A 16925-nucleotide genomic window follows, 5' to 3' on the forward strand; every position below is an offset into this window, starting at 1 on the left:
ATGCTTTTTTAAGTATTGATTTGACAGATGAAAATATATGAGAAATTTCAAAATAAGTTTTAATACTTGTCCAATATTCTTACATTATAAAAGGAAACAAATTTAAAATTATCAATCGAAACATAAACAACCAAAATTATGAGTTTATAAGCAAAAAAATTAATTAATAGAGATTTGTCTAGTTGCATGAGCAGCATATATTTTAGAGAATCCTATAAATTTAAAGAGAGAGAGAGAGAGAGAGAGTTGTTAACTTTTATAACTAAACAATAAAGCACCGACATGACAATATAGAAAATAAAAAGTAAGAACCAGATAAAATGTCGACAGTGATTGGATGAATATAATAATTTTCGAAATTATATTAGGAACGTATTTATAGTGAGATGAATATATAAAATTTGTTCAGACTTATAATGTTTAAATGAACGAATTTAGCCCCCGTTTGGTAGCAAATTTTCATCCCAAAAATTAATTTTTTATCATTATTTTATTATTCTAACCGTCATTTTTTACTCCTTCACTCAAATGTGGGACCCACCTTTCTCTTTTATAGTCAAAAAATCAATTTTCATAATCACTATCGAATAAACCATTCATAAGGACAATATTGAAATTTAACGTAGATGAAAATAGTAACTTTTTTTAATTTTAATATTTATATAGGGATGTACATAGAATGTGATGTATATATAAAAACTGTGGATGCAAATAACGATACCATTTTTTTATGTCTCCACCACATTTTAAATACGAGAAAGATTTTCAATATTTGCTCTTTTTTACTTTTATTTTCTCAACTTTTTTGTCGCATTGTCATTCTTAATTTTATTAATTAACATATTTTGTTTTCTACTAACATCCAATGAAAAGATGGGAAATATTTTATTTTAACTTTTGTATTGGTTTTTATTTCGGTTATTTAAAAATATGAAAGATTAATATATCTATTTAGCCCTCATAGCAAATATTTTGGATGAATATCATCTCTATAAACAAGATATGAAAATTAATAGTGTTAATGATAAAAATTAAAAAGATGAAAAAGTTGAGAATATAAATGTAAAAATAAGAAAAGTCTAGAGATATTTATTGTAATTATAATGTGGTGTGAAAAATACATTTACCCTTAAAAGGGAAGCGTGATAATCGATTATCGACGCCACGTCTTTGACATTAGAGAAATTTGCATGTGTGATCCCCAAACATTTAACTCCTAGAGCACTTGGGATCCCATTCAATTGTTTGCATTCAGGTCCTCAAACTATCAATTTTAGTACAAGTCAATCAATTTCACTTACGTCTTCATCTCCCTCCGTGAAGTATAAATCTACTCTTGGTACGTCAAAAATCAAGATATAGCAAGTTTTGCAAAAACTAATAGGAGAAGTAGAGATAGGGGTGGCTACAATGGGGGAATGGGTCCATCAATATTTTTTTTATGCTTCTATACTTTGTATGCAGGTAGCGAGTGGTAGTGTTAAGGGTGCTGGAATCATTAGTTTCAAACTTCGAAAAACACAGTTTTGGTAGAAGTAAACTTTTTAAAAAAATATTGTTCGCTGGGAATTTATTTGTGCACGTGGCTTAATTCTTGATTTCAATCATTAATATTTCAAACATTCACATAGAACAACTTGTGGATGGTGTGGATACCGTTTCGGACTAATGAAAAGACAAGATAGAAGATGAGAGACTAGAAAAAAATCATGCATCTCAAGAAAGAGGAGTGGCTAATTCCTCGTCTCTTTTTCTCATGGGAGGCACATGACATAGAGTAGCTAGTATAGGCCCTCATGTGTAGACCACGGTTGCTCGAGTTCCATATCCCAGGTAATTATAATTGAGATTCGTTTAACCTTGCATTTTTAATAGATTTTGATAAAATCTATTGTTAAAAATTGATAAAGTTTGTGAACTCCATAAAAGTTATTGTTAAAAATTATTGTTTACCATGACATCTACTTTTTTAGCTAAACTAAAATGAGATTAGTGTTTGGTTAAAAACATCTGAAAATACCTTTAAAAAAAAAAAAATCAATCTCCAATTAACCAAATTCAAACCTAAGGGTGTGTTTGATTACATTTATTTTTCATGGAAAATATCATTTTGCCATCCAAATTTTCACTTTGAGTGTTTGATTGCTATTTTTTTCCATGGAAAACATTTTCCAACTTTTGAAAATATGCCTAATTTTCCTTGTTTTTAAGGAAAATATTTTCCTTGGGTAGAGCTGGTTTTTATTTTTCACAAAAAATGGAAAATATTTTCTTTTCTAAGTAATATTTTTCATGTCAATCAAACACACCCTAATTTCAACATACAGTCCCTCACTCGTACATGATGTAGCAAGTTCTTGTTTTACTTGATTTTTTATTCAGTATCGTCTCCATCATTTCACTTTTGTATCATTCTCGATCCACAATGACTAAATTATATCCACTTAAACGTAGGTGAGTTACGTTTCTTCAACTTTTTAACGAATGTAAAATATTTGACTGATAAAATTGTAAAGAAAATGGGGAACATGAAAAGAAGAGAATATGGGCAGGTAACATAAAATTTACGAAAAATTATATTTTTTTAGAGAATATATTGAAAATGTGTATGAAAAAAGTAATTAATAATTATAGAAAAATCAGCATACTAATGGACGATGGACGATGGACGATGGACGATGGACGAATGCAATATTTTGTCAAATTTTGCCTAATTTGAGACAGAACTGGGTCCTTGTGCACGAAGACCATTCCATTTCCATTGCCCACGAAAATTTCCCACCATACATATCTTCAACTCTGAATGCAACCGACTGTCATTCCTCATCTTATCCCCATAATTCTCAAATCATAATACTGCGAGTCATCCTCCTCAATTCACACAAACTGCTAATGGCCACTATCGCGACCCTTTTCCTACAAGAACCAAACCTCAAATGGAACCCTTTATCCCACTCTACAATCCCTAAAATTCAACACCTCCACCCTCCGTTTATCCGCTTCAAGTTTCGGAAAATTTCCAAACAACTTCGGGTGAAACTTTTCTCGATCGATTGCAGCAAGAATAATGCTAGCACCATCGATTACGATACCCTCAAAAATGAGGAAATGTTCCCGGAAATGATAAAGAAAGAAAGAAACCCAATAGAGATTGTCGCCACAAACGTAATAAAAGCACTCAAGGCTTTGCAAAAACCGGCAGTGGCGGCTGTTCTTGTGGGGTTATTATTGATGTGTGATCCCTTTTCTGCATTGGCAGCCTCGGGGGGAAGGGTGGGTGGAAGTTCATTCTCGTCGAGGTCATCAATGTCGTCGTCAAGGAGTTATAGTGTGCCGAGGATGGGGTCGGGTTCTGGTTTCTCATATTCTGCGCCGTATTACGGACCATCTCCCTTTGGAGGGGTTTATGTAGGATCTGCCGTGGGTGGGTCGAGTCTATTCATGATAATAATGGGTTTCGCAGTTTTTGTTTTGGCCTCTGGATTCTTATCTGACCGGTCTGAGGGTGGTGTGCTCACTGCCACTGAGAAAACAAGTGTGCTCAAGCTGCAGGTAAAATTCTGGTCCATAAACTTGAATTCATTTGAATATTACTGGTGGATAAAGTGTAGTCGGAGTTCATTTCTTTAAGTTTATATCGGCTTGCAGTATTGTAACACTTTTTATGATAAATTGTTGAATTGTGGAAGCTCTGATACACTATGTGGTGATAGTTCCAATATTAAGGTACTTATTAATAACTACAAGAGAAAAGGAAAAAATTGGAGGAACTAGATGTGTAAAGGGTCTTGCATGGCTGAATATATTGATGGGTAGACCTTGATATAGAAATTTTAAATGGGCACTCACCAATTAATACGAGGATAGACTGTGAGGAGGTAAGATGGAATGTGGAAGGAAGAATTATGAATGAAATGTGCTTTGAGAAGCTAGGTTATTTGGATCACATACAAAGGAAATAATTTTGGTAACACTAGGAAACTAACATGTTGATTGGTGGCCTCAGTCGAAGATTTTAAGTAATTTATTTTAGAAAGAAGCAAATCCAAACCGTTTCATGTACTCGTGGGTGGTTTTAAATTCAGTTGAGACCCTTTTTTAGGCATTCACAAAACTTTTGTACAATTGGTTCATTTTCTTGTTTGTTTCCATTGTTTTATTCATTTTTTATACTATTTTTTTTTTTGGATTATTATCACTGAAGGTTGGGTTGTTGGGCATGGGGAGATCACTCCAAACGGATCTCAACCGAATAGCTGAAAATGCGGATACATCCAGCTCAGAAGGCCTACATTATGTATTGACAGGTAATGTTCTTATCATATGATTTTTAATAATTAGTTTATCAGTTTAGCTTTTGCTTTTAGGTGGTGGACATAAGATGAGGTGCTTCACTCTAGATTAGATTAGAAATGTTATCGAAAGATGGCACTGAAATATTCATGAACTTTAATGTTTTACATGATATCATGGCCATTATAAAACTTGATAATGCATATATCCCAAAAATAGTAATAGAAAAATTCTCTTAGAGACATTTCTATTGATTTTGATGATCTTGAAAAAGATGTTTATCGTGCAGATGTCACACATTTACTTTTTAAATTTTCTTCTGTGCTACGTATGTTTTGTGCTTTTTGAGAAGTGTTCTTGTAGTAAAAAACTCCCAAAAGATTTAAACAGTTTATCAAATTTGCAATCAAAAGGTTGTGTTTTCATATTTTGATGACTTACCTATGTTCTTTTATGTTATAATATTTTAGAGGTAGAGTCACCTTTGTGGAAGATTTTCTCATTCTTGATGCTAAACAAGAACAATAGGTAATGTATTCACCCCGTAATATAAATTGCAAGAATCCTCTTAAGAATTCAATCTTGCTTGCTAGTAAAAAACAAACAAAAAGGAGAAGCCAAGAAAAAAGTTTCTTATCATTGTTAAACAAGTCCATGATTTCAATTGTCAATGCAGTTATGTGCTTTGCAAATATATAACATGTAGGTTACTGTCATGTGTAATTTGGGGTAGTGTAGTCTAGAGAATGGCGGGGAAGGGAATAAAAGATAAACAGAGAGTGGCCCTGAATGTTTGGGTTGAGACTTTGCGCTATCAGATTTAATGCTTTTTATTGACAATCCTGATAAACAATAATATCCCCTCATTACTTGAATGATGCTTTAGTCATTTAAGGAATATGAGATGGTAAGACATGTTAATGGTGTGCTTTGCTGGCTATTACTTGGTGCATTTGGTTGAAGAAAATGCTGTAATTTTTCAATAGCAAGTTTTCCAGTGGACCAAATGCAGTTATGTGTTACTGTGTATGATCACCATAGACTAAAATGCACAAGTATTTTGTGGCCTGACTGATTGCAAGGAGATGAGAAGCTTTCTTGACTGTTTTATTTGCATTCTTAATTTCAGGCTTTTGGTGAGGACTTGTCGATTTTACTTCACATCTTATTGTTTGTCTCCAGATAAAACTCTCTTTTCTATTAAAAAGAGAACAATTATCATATGATGCTTTCGTGATAATTTTTAATTACTCACAGCTGATTATTCAAGTTTTGAAGCCTAAGTATTAAAATTTGGAAAGATTTATATAAAACTTTAAAAAAGCACCCATATAACATGTAATGTTATATTTGGATGACGTCTTTTGGGTTAAATGTACAAAATATGACATCAGAAAGCATTATGATTCATTTTTTCCCCTGGTTTGAAGTAGGAATTAGAAAATATTAACATTAAACATGCTCTTTAATGATCCTGGGTTTCAATTCAGCCAATTTATTACATCAACTTGACACTTCTCCCCTTATGCAAGTTGTATATCACTATTGTAATTTCTTTCTTCATCATTCTGTAACTAAATGGTTTAAATTTTGGTTGCAGAGACAATGCTAGCTTTGCTTCGGCATCCTGATTATTGCATCTCTGCCTATTCATCTGTAAGTTGAAACACATTCACTGTCTTGTGTAACTCTATATGTTTTATTTTGTAAACTCATTATATTATATAGTGTAGGAGCTGCTACTGAAACTTCAGACTGTAATGATGACATATTTTATCTCCCTCATTTCCTCAAATTTTAGGCTGGATTAGTCTTGTATTCGTGATGTGATGTTCTTTGGCATGGCCATATATGATCAGCTGTTGATCATTCACAATGCTTGAGGTCTTCATATGGCATTAACTAAAGTTTAAACAATACTACAAGTTAACACTGCATCGCATTCATAAATATAATCACGGTTCATATTTTGACTATTATATAAATATAATGACACAAGCTAGCATTATAAATTTAGGCCCCGTTTGGGAGAGATTTTGAGAATTGATTTTTTGACCGTTAGAAGAAAAGTGGGGTCCACCGTGAGAGAAGAAGTCAAAAATTACGGATGGAATAGTGAAATAACGGTCAAAAAATCAATTTTTTTGGGTAAAAAATTCCTCCCAAACAGGCCCTTAATATTTCTGTGTACCTCATATTGTCCTATTCATCTCACTCTTTGATGCATTTTCACCCCTACGTATATCTATTTATGAAAATCAACTTACTAACATCAAAAAGTTACTTATTGCACTCTTTGTAAAATTATGCCCCCGTTTGGCCCCCATTCTCATTCTTTTTCTCTCTCTTATTTTCAACCACAAAATTTTTCATAAAATAATATTACACGCAAATAAAAACTTTTCATTTTTTGTCAACCACACATTATTCAAAAAAATACTATTACAACCATTAAAATTTGGCAATAATGGGGGCCAAACGGGGGCTTATATTCTATTTTTAAAGATAAACTAAACGTTCGAATTGGTATACAGTTAGTTACAATAATGCTAAATTTTGTTCATTGTATCTTGCATGCCAAGATGTTTTTATTTTTTTGTATAGGTATATTCTAATGATTTTGTGTTTGTATTTATATAATATACACTCACACAAGAATTTCTTTTCAACTTTCTAGCCTGTTTGGTTTGGATTAAAATCAGATTTTTTTCTAAGTCAAAGTCAAATAATTAATATTAATCACATCTTTCATAGGTTTTACAATTTTTCAACCACACATTTCAAAAACTTCTATCACAATCTACTAAAAAAATCTAATCTTAATCCCACCAAACACCCTCTAAAGGTGTATGTTGAAAATACTTAAAATTAATTAGAATAATAGTAGTAAAATGAAAGGAATACAACCTCCTACGTCTAATACTTTGATAATTAATCATTACCAGAGCAATATTTCAACTTTCAACAAGTCGATAAAATGAAATAATGATCTGATGGTTGACCATTACTAGTCGAGTTGATTTTATTCCACTATAAATATGGTTAGGATTTGATCTATAATATGGTTGCAACAGTTCTTTGATACCCAAGTTGTATGTGACTGAGGAGGATAGAAGTGAGCATACTTAAGATGCGGTTCTTCTGATTTGGTTCTATGATCTGACCACGATAAAGATTGTTTTATAGTTTTTCTTCTGTCATGAGCACTTACAGCATTCTCCCGTAGCAAAGGTTCCTTTCTTGGGAATAAACATGTCCTGGCATCCACGCTCTTAATGTCTAATGTTCCCTAATTCAGATTTGTTGCTTATTCTTACCATTTCTTTTGAAACTGGACTTGTGCGTAACATTGAAGAACATTATCTTATAAATTTAGCGTGCAGTGTGAACCCTTTTGATTAGGATTGCTGTACATAAAACTTACTTTATTTTTGCCACGTCAAATGCAGGTTGACGTGAAAAGGAGCCCTGAGGAAGGAGAAAAAAGATTCAATCAACTTTCTATTGAAGAACGTGGTAAATTTGATGAGGAGACATTTGTTAATGTGAATAACATAAAGAAGAAAAGTACAACAAGCCAGAGATCAACTGGTTTTAGCAATGAATACATAGTGGTAAGGCTACTTTTCAGACTCCAAATTATTATTATTGGAGGTGAGTGGATCCTAGATGATCGAGATGGGGAAAACTGGATCCATGCAGCTGGTGTTAGATAGTCAAGGCATTTATGATTACGGCCATCAAATGAATCCAGTTAAAATGCATCTCATTTTGTAGCTGCCTTTGGTTTTACTGATTGCCTTTGCAAGCCATAACATTGTTATTCCACAAAATAGAGTGCCTGAGTGTTGAGCTTCCTTTTTCCTTTGCAAATATCGATAAGCCTTCTGGGTCTTGCAATTACTTGGTTGAGTCACGTAAGAACTTGCAAAATGATGACGAACATATAATTATCCAGTTTTTACTTGTTTGATCTAAGGTATTATAGCTAGTTTGTGATAAGATGATGCTTAATGGTCAATTTAATACTCAAGTATAAGCTTTTGGTGAAATGTTTAATGTTTGTTGTAAGCTGATGCTTAACGGTCAATCTTATGCTCGAGTAAAAGCTTTGATAACATGTTTTGTGCATAGTGTGGGCAGGAGTGAACACTACAATGGAAAAGATTTTAACTTACTTTTTTCCTTAATATTGTCGTCTATTGTCAAGTCCACCTTACACAAACACCTTTTAGATCTTATCCTTGAATTGGATAGAGAAGTCTATGCTTTTGAAGTTCTATTTTCAGTTGGCATCTATCTTTACAAATTGTCACAAATGTTTTCCATGTTCATGTTTTGGCCGGAATAATTATTGTAACCCGTTCCCATTCACGCATCAATCACAATAAAAAAACCATTTGGAACATCATTTTTGCAAACGGCATCCAGATTTGTATCTGATGTGTTTTGATTAGAAGTTGAACTGTTTGTTTTTTAAAGTTGCTCAATTTGGAACCTTCCCTGAAGATCAAACCTATTTTATTTTAGCTCTTTTCTGATAAGGAAGGTAGTCAGGTTAGCTTACATCTTATTTTTGGTTAAAGCATATGATGTTAACCGGTAATTCTGTTCTTGGCAAACACTACAATGAGATACGAGCAATGTAACTGTTTGTTGTACAACATTTTTTCTCAATTTGTTTCTGATTATCACTGTTTGCGAATATTTATGATTTCAGATCACAGTATTGGTGGCTGCTGAAGGAGTACATAAACTGCCATCTATCAATAACAGTAGAGATTTGAAGGAAGCCTTACAAAAACTCGGCTCTATCCCCTCAAGCAAAACATTGGTTGGTCTTGAAACTCGACACCTCGTTGATTTTAATTTTCATTTCTTCCCATGTCTCATCTATAATTGTCTACTTGCAGGCAGTCGAGGTGTTATGGACTCCCCAGAACGAAAATGACGCTTTATCGGAACAAGAATTACTTGAAGATTACCCTTTGTTGAGGCCTCTGTGAGAGGACAGCTTCTTTCATGTTTTGACTAGGGGCTTTTAAATTTTTGTTAATAACTTCACAAAATGTGAGGTGTACAGAATTGCAGCACTTTTCCAATACTTTGAGCTAACAATGCTTCATTTCGTTATAAAGGGCAAAATTATGTATGTGCAGAGGCAAAACTGTTCTTCACGTATTCATTACAAATTACAATACATATAAACACTTACAATCATTCTTTACAATATATATATAATCTCTGAGATTAAAAGTTAGGGGAGTAAGTAGATGTTGATCAGGGGTGAGCCAGAACCTGGAGAGTCCCTGCTGTTGCTCGTGCTGACGGATTTTTTTTTTCTCCCCCCAACCCCACTTAGAGTGGCTATCTAGCTATCGCTCAAGCTCACCTAAATTCGTCTTTGCTCACCTGGATGGTCCTATATGTACACGTGATAGAATCATCTACTCAGATTTTGACACTGTGGTTGTCGAGTGAATTTGTTCATACATTCATTGCTTTTGCTCATTGACTCATATTAGAAAAAATAATGCTATGTAGCGCCACTGAAGTTTGGCGTTAGATGATAGAAAGAATGGAATTTGAAATTAAATGATTTATTTAATTTCATTTATAATTTAATGACACGTTAATGTCACTTAAATTGAGGTTGTAACCTAATAGAGCCAAAGAGAATTAATCTATTTGAAATGTCATTATTTGAGTAGCTTAAAATTCGAGGGGTTGCGATTTTACGGTGGACAAATAGATGGAAGGTTACTAACTTACAAATAATTTATAGCCCTTGATTGAGCCCCCATTTCTTTTGGGAGAAAAATGTATTTTTAAATAGTGTATTGATGGAAAATGTGTGGTTAAAAAGTAAGGAAAAATTTTAAATTTACTTATATTATTAATTTATTGAAGAATTTGTGATTGAAATAATTTCAAAATATGGTTTAAAATAACTTGTTTTTTCAAAGAATGAGGCTCGAAGGGCATAGAATTAATGGACGCATTTACAACATTTTCCAAATGCCGCTGAATCCTGTCCGCAGATTGTTGGATTTAGCACATTTTTTTGGAAAAAGGCAATTTAAGAATCCATGCAAATTTCACTTTGTCAATGAACAGTTGTCCTTTCGGCTCATCTCTCCCCGACACGCGCATATGCTACCGACTCTGTACATACATTTTTATATAAGATAGAGACGCTGACCTATCAGTTTTCTCTTGCTCACTTTTCTCATCAGATCCATTTCTACGGTACCCAATTGTTGAATTTTACTCTCGTCATGGAAGAAGCTAATGGTAAGGAAGGAATTTCTTAATTTTTTTCATTACTATTTTGATTGAAGTGTTAGTGAATATACATTAATTTTCTTTTTGTCTTATTGTGGAATGTGATTGATTTTTTTTCCGTGTCAAAAGTATTATTATATTAGTGGGCGATGGTGATGTGCAAGATGATTTGATCTTTTTCTTTTGGAATTTTCAGATGGAATGGAATATTCTCTTTCTTATATCGTTTGAGGATCTAATCCCTTTTTGGGTATTTTTTATATGAAAATGAATTCAATTTTACTGCAGAAGTAGGTCATATTGATTAGTGGACCTTTCTGTTCAGCACGATTAGGCTATTGAACTCGGATCCAGAAGAAATTGTTGATTCAAACGTATCAAATTCTAAGTGGAAAATTTTATAATTCTCTGTCAATTGTTTCTTTTACAATAGCTCCTTACAGTAGCTTTTCCCTTTTTATACAGGCGTAAGACTCATTTATTCTTGTTCACATGAAGTCTAAATTTGAAATGTATTCATGAATTACATAGAACAGCGGATTCACAATTCCTTTTTCAGATCGAATGCTATATAATTATTCTAGATCCAATAATTAGGTGTATGGTTTTTTATGCGAGTTACATGCAATCGAATTGAAAATTTGAGAGGACAATTCAAATAGATGCTGAATTAACAATAAAAAGATAATGGGCTTACTGAAATAAAGCACAATTTTGATTTTAGATGGAATCTCATTATCTCCCAACACCACCCAATAATGATTTATATGCCGACGTTACCGCATCGGTGGAGTTAGCCCCTGCTTTTGCTTAGTAAAAGTCTATGGCTGGCAAGTGAGCAAGAAAAACCAGCGTTTATGGATAGATGGAGGAGGATCTATTTGGGAAGTAAGAAGCCCCTTTGACATCTCCACCTAGGTCTCCAGGCTTAGATTAAGGCAACAGGGAAGTCAATAATGACATTGTGCAATTTGATAGACATTAATGCAGCGGCATTTTGCTTAGTGATTACTGATGAGATTGTTGTGCAAATTAGGGATCGTCTTGGATTTAGTTCTAGCATATAGTTGGAAACTAGTTATGATCCATTATATGAGTGCTTATGATTTGATTGCACTAGAGGAATATGCTAATATGATATTTCACTATTTTGCTCATCAGACTAGTCAGATTTGATCTTAGATAGGTAATTTACCACAGCAAACTACGTAATTTGGAGAATTAGCTATTTGCCTCGCTTGTAATGCCACATTAATTGTGCTCAAAAGCTGTAAAAGGTGTACTTCGTGCATGCTCTGTAAAGCTGTGATTTAAACTCTCTAAAGCTGTTTGAAATCCCTATTGCTTAGTTAGATTGAAGTTTCTGCTCGTATTTTATTGATTTTATTTTGTGGGTCTACTATATTCTGATTAGAATTTAGTGCTTATTTTTGTCATCTTAAAAATTTATCTAACTCTTCTTGTTCTTATATCAGTTGTTGAAGCTATAGATGGAACTATTTCTGTTGCTTCCGCATTTGCTGGTCACCAGGAAGGTAACCTCAATTTCTTGTTTTGAATTAGTCTTTTCCGTTTCTTATGGGAATGCAATAAGTTTTTTTTTTTTTTTTTAGCAACCATGTGCTGTATTTTCATTTGAAGTTGATAGGGATACATGAGAAATTCCTTTTTACCGGTCAAGTTGCTAATCTTTCGTTGTTTATTTACATTCCCATTAATGGATTCGAGGCCAAGATCATGTCGTCAAGAGAAAACAATCCCACATGTTACCGGGCAAATGTAGCCTCCATAGGATGTATCTGAAAAGATTGTTTCCAGGTCTTCAAACTGATACCAGTCCATAAGAAGATTGTTTTACATGGAATGGGGCCTCTCACTTCTTAGTGCTCCCATAAGAAGAGATGCGATGTCTATTTATCATAGGAATAGGGACAGATAAAGATTAGAATCGACTGATTAAGATATTAAAAAAGTGTCCAATGGCGTGGTTCATAAAAGGGAGAAATAGGCGTGGATTGAGCAAATTGGGGAACACAGCTTGAGAAGCTAATTTGACTTAGTCAGGACAATCTCTTATTGAATTGAGTAAACTAGTGAGATAGTCATCCGAATATGTTGTCTTCTGTTTTACATTCAACGTTATTCTTTTTTCTCTTTCCATTTTTCCTTTTTGTATATAATGCTTCTCGGTATTTGCTGCGAACAATTAAATTGGCTTTGTTAGTCACAGATGCAATTTGAAATAGCACCTTTAGATGTACTTTTGGTTAATTGATATCGTGTCTGCACTTTTCTTCTTTTTTTATTTTTCTTATGATCGTGGGTGTTTGGGCCAACTTACGTGCATCTCGACTAATCTCACGGGACTCTGAAATTTACAGTTGGGTACTTACCTCAGTGACCTTGAGAGAACTCGAACTGGTGACCATTGGGGAATAAATCCAAGATCTGACCATTGAGCTACCCCTCGGGGTTCACGTTTCTTCTTTTGATGTCATACTTAAAATTTCACTTCTTGAACCATGCTATTATTCTTTTTTCTCTTTCCATTTTTCCTTTTTGTATATAATGCTTCTCGGTATTTGCTGCGAACAATTAAATTGGCTTTGTTAGTCACAGATGCAATTTGAAATAGCACCTTTAGATGTACTTTTGGTTAATTGATATCCTGTCTGCACTTTTCTTCTTTTTTTATTTTTCTTATGATCGTGGGTGTTTGGGCCAACTTACGTGTATCTCGACTAATCTCACGGGACTCTGAAATTTACAGTTGGGTACTTACCTCAGTGACCTTGAGAGAACTCGAACTGGTGACCATTGGGGAATAAACCTAAGATCTGACCATTGAGCTACCCCTCGGGGTTCACGTTTCTTCTTTTGATGTCATACTTAAAATTTCACTTCTTGAACCATGCTATGTTTTGTTAAAACTTGCAGTCATAAATTAATAGTAATCATATTTATCTACTTTTGTGATTGTTGCAGCTGTTCAAGATAGAGACCACAAATTCTTGACAAAGGCTGTTGAAGAAGCCTACAGAGGAGTGGACTGTGGAAATGGAGGTCCTTTCGGTGCAGTTGTTGTTCGTGATGATGAAGTTATTGTAAGCTGTCACAATATGGTTTTGAAGCACACTGACCCTACTGCTCATGCTGAGGTTACAGCAATAAGAGAGGTTAGAATTGTCTGAATTATTTAAAGTTCAAATGTCTTTCAGGAGGTAATTGTTCTTCAGAGTTTTTGTGATCGAAGTGTTCTCCAGAATAGTCAAATGTGCATCTGAATATTGTGGGTTTACATCCACCAGGTAGTTATGACAAATGATTGTTACATCTAGTGGCTGGATTTTTCTAGAAAGAGTGGAATTGCAATTTTAGGCAGCTGAACAATATACAGACTGTTGTATGATACTTCATACATTTTTTGTTATGTTGTGAGAAAGTATTAAACTTTTTTGGGATTCAATCTGCTAATTTTCCCGATTTTTTGGATGGATGACTGTTAGCGAATTGCTATATGCCGTACCCATGTTTAAAATGGAAGCATGGCACTAACTCTCTCTTTTATTGTTGACATATTTTTTGTTATCATTTGATGGTCTTGTATGTTAACAGCTACCATTTGCTCATTTATGTATTTTTTTCTAGACTATTGTCGGACTGATTTCTGCTAGTGCTGGACTACATTATCTTATCATAGTTTAGGGCAATTGTTGGAACTGATTATTTGACATCTAGTTCTCCATAATTTGTGCACTTTGACAAACTCCTGTTGCCTGTCATGTTTGATGTTTTATGAAAAACTGCAATGTGGATACTATTTTTTCTCAACTTATCTTGATATTCAGTGTTCACCAAGATGAAAGCCTGTTTTCCTGTCTATTTTGTAATTCCTGATTCACAACTTATTTGATTTTTGTGGTTTCTTTTGGCGTCATGTCTAAGATAATATAACACCAAGGGCACCTAGCACATTGTACTTTCTGGAACTGGGGATCCAATGGTTGAATCAGACCCATCCTTGTATAAATGTTATCACCAAACTGATTAAAAAAGTAACCCTTAAATCAACAGTTCATTTGCAGAAAAGGCCCAATAGAGCTTTTGCATGTATCCCATATTTGAAGTTCTCCAGTTTTCATTTTTGCTAAAAATGTTGTATAAAATAAATCATTGAAATTTTTTGTGGCAAGTCCTTCGTCTTCCTGTTATATACTTACAATAGAGTAGTGTGTCCGGCATTAGGTTTATGATTAGTTCATTTTGAATAATTTTGGTGCTCTATATGTTTTTGTGGATGCTCATATAGAGATGAGAATAAACTTTGAGCCTGGAGGAAGCTTGACAAAATTGTGCTCTACGTAAATAAATACTCTCCAGTTTTGGGCAAGTTATAAGCTTGTAATGATAAGAAGGATGCCTTTTCTTCAATTAGTAGCTAGAAGAAAAGTTATCTAGATGGAGAATTAGAAGAAACGAAAGGCCTTCAAATATTTTTTCTTTTTCTTTGTTTTTCCTTCAAGGGAAATATGGGGATCTAGGTTTAACGGATAAATGTTTATAATGTCAAAAGGATATAATCTCCTGTCCGATGTTGCAATTGCTATGTTGGTTGCTGCCGTGCTCTTAATTGTTTAAGTTATATGAGAGAATTGAATGTTGTCTAACCCTGCATTTGATGATCAATGTTTTTCATATGCAAAAATGTCATCTATTTACTGCCCGAGTTTATGCTTTGCTGATTTTTATCGTTATCACTCTTTAAAATGTCATCTCATGTTCACAATGGATCCATCTCCAGGCATGTAAAAAGCTAAACAAAATCGAGCTCTCTGATTGTGAAATCTATGCTTCGTGTGAGCCATGTCCTATGTGCTTTGGTGCCATCCATCTCTCAAGAATTAAGGTTTAGTCACTGAATCGCCTTCTTTATTTCATGCTATCATCTTTATCAACCATAATGACATGTTTGATAAGTTGAATTGGCTAGTGCAGGACAATATTAAGGGAAGAAAAAAGAGAATCATACAAGCCTTTTAAATATTGCATACCAAACATGTCCTTGGAGCTTTAAGTATTTGGTTGAATCATGTTCCCTGTGTTTTCTTCTGTTTGCTTTTTCAACCAGAGGTTGGTATATGGAGCCAAAGCGGAAGCTGCCATTGCCATCGGATTTGATGATTTTATTGCAGATGCACTGAGAGGTACTGGGTTTTATCAGAAGGCTAATTTGGAGATCAAGAGAGCAGATGGTAAAGAGGCCATCATAGCAGAGCAGGTGTTCGAGAAAACGAAGGCCAAATTTCAATTGTATTAAGTGAACTTTATTCTATTTTCCACACTGACACAGTTGCAGAACTCTCAACTCATTCATGTTTGAATACTTTACAAATCTCTACATTAAATTTCAATTGTTGAATGTGGTTTTAATGGCAATTGAAAATTTCATTAGCCCTTGCATTCATCTCTTTACTTGTGAGGTTCTAACATAATATGATAGTAGATTCGATAGAAATTAGTTCGTATTTTTATGAAAATTATGAGAAGCAAGATTAGGAAACATTTGAAGCTTGGAATTGGACAAGAATAACGCGATTAAAGAAGGTAAATAAGGCCCTGTTTGATTGCACTGATTTTCTAGGGAAGTAGGAAATTAAATTCTATTTTTCACATTTTTGCATGTTTCATTGGCCAAATTTTCTTGGCAATTGGTTTTCTTGGCAACTCCCGTTTTCCCCCTCTTTGGAGAATTGGTTTTCTCATGAGTTTGGTGGTTTTTTGTTTGGTTTATATATATATATATATATATTGACAATTGTAACAAATTCTATTCCTTTAATTGACAATTTTTATGGAAAACAAAATCAAATGAACACTAAAAGATCCAAAATTGCAATATTTTCTAGGTGGAAAATTATACCAATCAAACACATTTAATTGACAATTTTTAATATAACAAGTTTTAGGCAATTTAATTTTCTGGAATTCATTTTCTTTTCACCTAAATTTTATTCTTGCAATTAAACGGACCCTAAGTGATATATTTGTCCATTATGCTATCTCATCTTACGCTATGAAAGTCTCTCTCACGATGCTTGAACACCATCCTTGAACGTTAGAAGGCAATTTAAGCCCCCCAATAGACTCCCATTTCTTAAAATTTATTTCTTGAACTCATTTTTATCGACATATTTTAAGAGATTCATAACTTTATCAATTATTCAACCACATGCTTCCTTGAATTTTATTATGTTCAGGATTGAGCTATCAAGGGAGGTCTAACGTAATGCTAAGTAGGTTTAAGTAAATTTGATTACAAATATTTAATAAATAATTGGACTGTGACA

At 33.6% G+C, this 16925-nt stretch overlaps 2 protein-coding genes across 2 annotated transcripts; both read left to right on the plus strand.

The window, feature by feature from the left end:
- The first annotated feature begins 2664 nt into the window (after window positions 1-2664).
- On the plus strand, window positions 2665-9445 carry LOC111379199. The gene is made up of 6 exons (XM_023002545.1): window positions 2665-3552; window positions 4205-4307; window positions 5894-5949; window positions 7743-7907; window positions 9014-9127; window positions 9207-9445. The coding sequence occupies exons 1-6, from the start codon at window positions 2665-2667 to the stop codon at window positions 9297-9299; spliced, it is 1419 nt and encodes a 472-aa protein (XP_022858313.1). The 3' UTR covers window positions 9300-9445.
- Window positions 9446-10269: 824 nt separating this feature from the next.
- LOC111379200 (guanine deaminase-like) lies at window positions 10270-16029 on the plus strand. Its single transcript, XM_023002546.1, has 5 exons — window positions 10270-10587; window positions 12054-12113; window positions 13564-13754; window positions 15380-15484; window positions 15707-16029. Exons 1-5 carry the CDS (start codon window positions 10572-10574, stop codon window positions 15893-15895), a joined length of 561 nt encoding a protein of 186 aa, XP_022858314.1. The 5' UTR covers window positions 10270-10571; the 3' UTR covers window positions 15896-16029.
- The last annotated feature ends 896 nt before the right edge of the window (window positions 16030-16925 follow it).

Source organism: Olea europaea, unplaced genomic scaffold (assembly GCF_002742605.1).
Source record: "Olea europaea var. sylvestris unplaced genomic scaffold, O_europaea_v1 scaffold1948, whole genome shotgun sequence".
Classification (NCBI taxonomy): Eukaryota; Viridiplantae; Streptophyta; class Magnoliopsida; order Lamiales; family Oleaceae; genus Olea; species Olea europaea.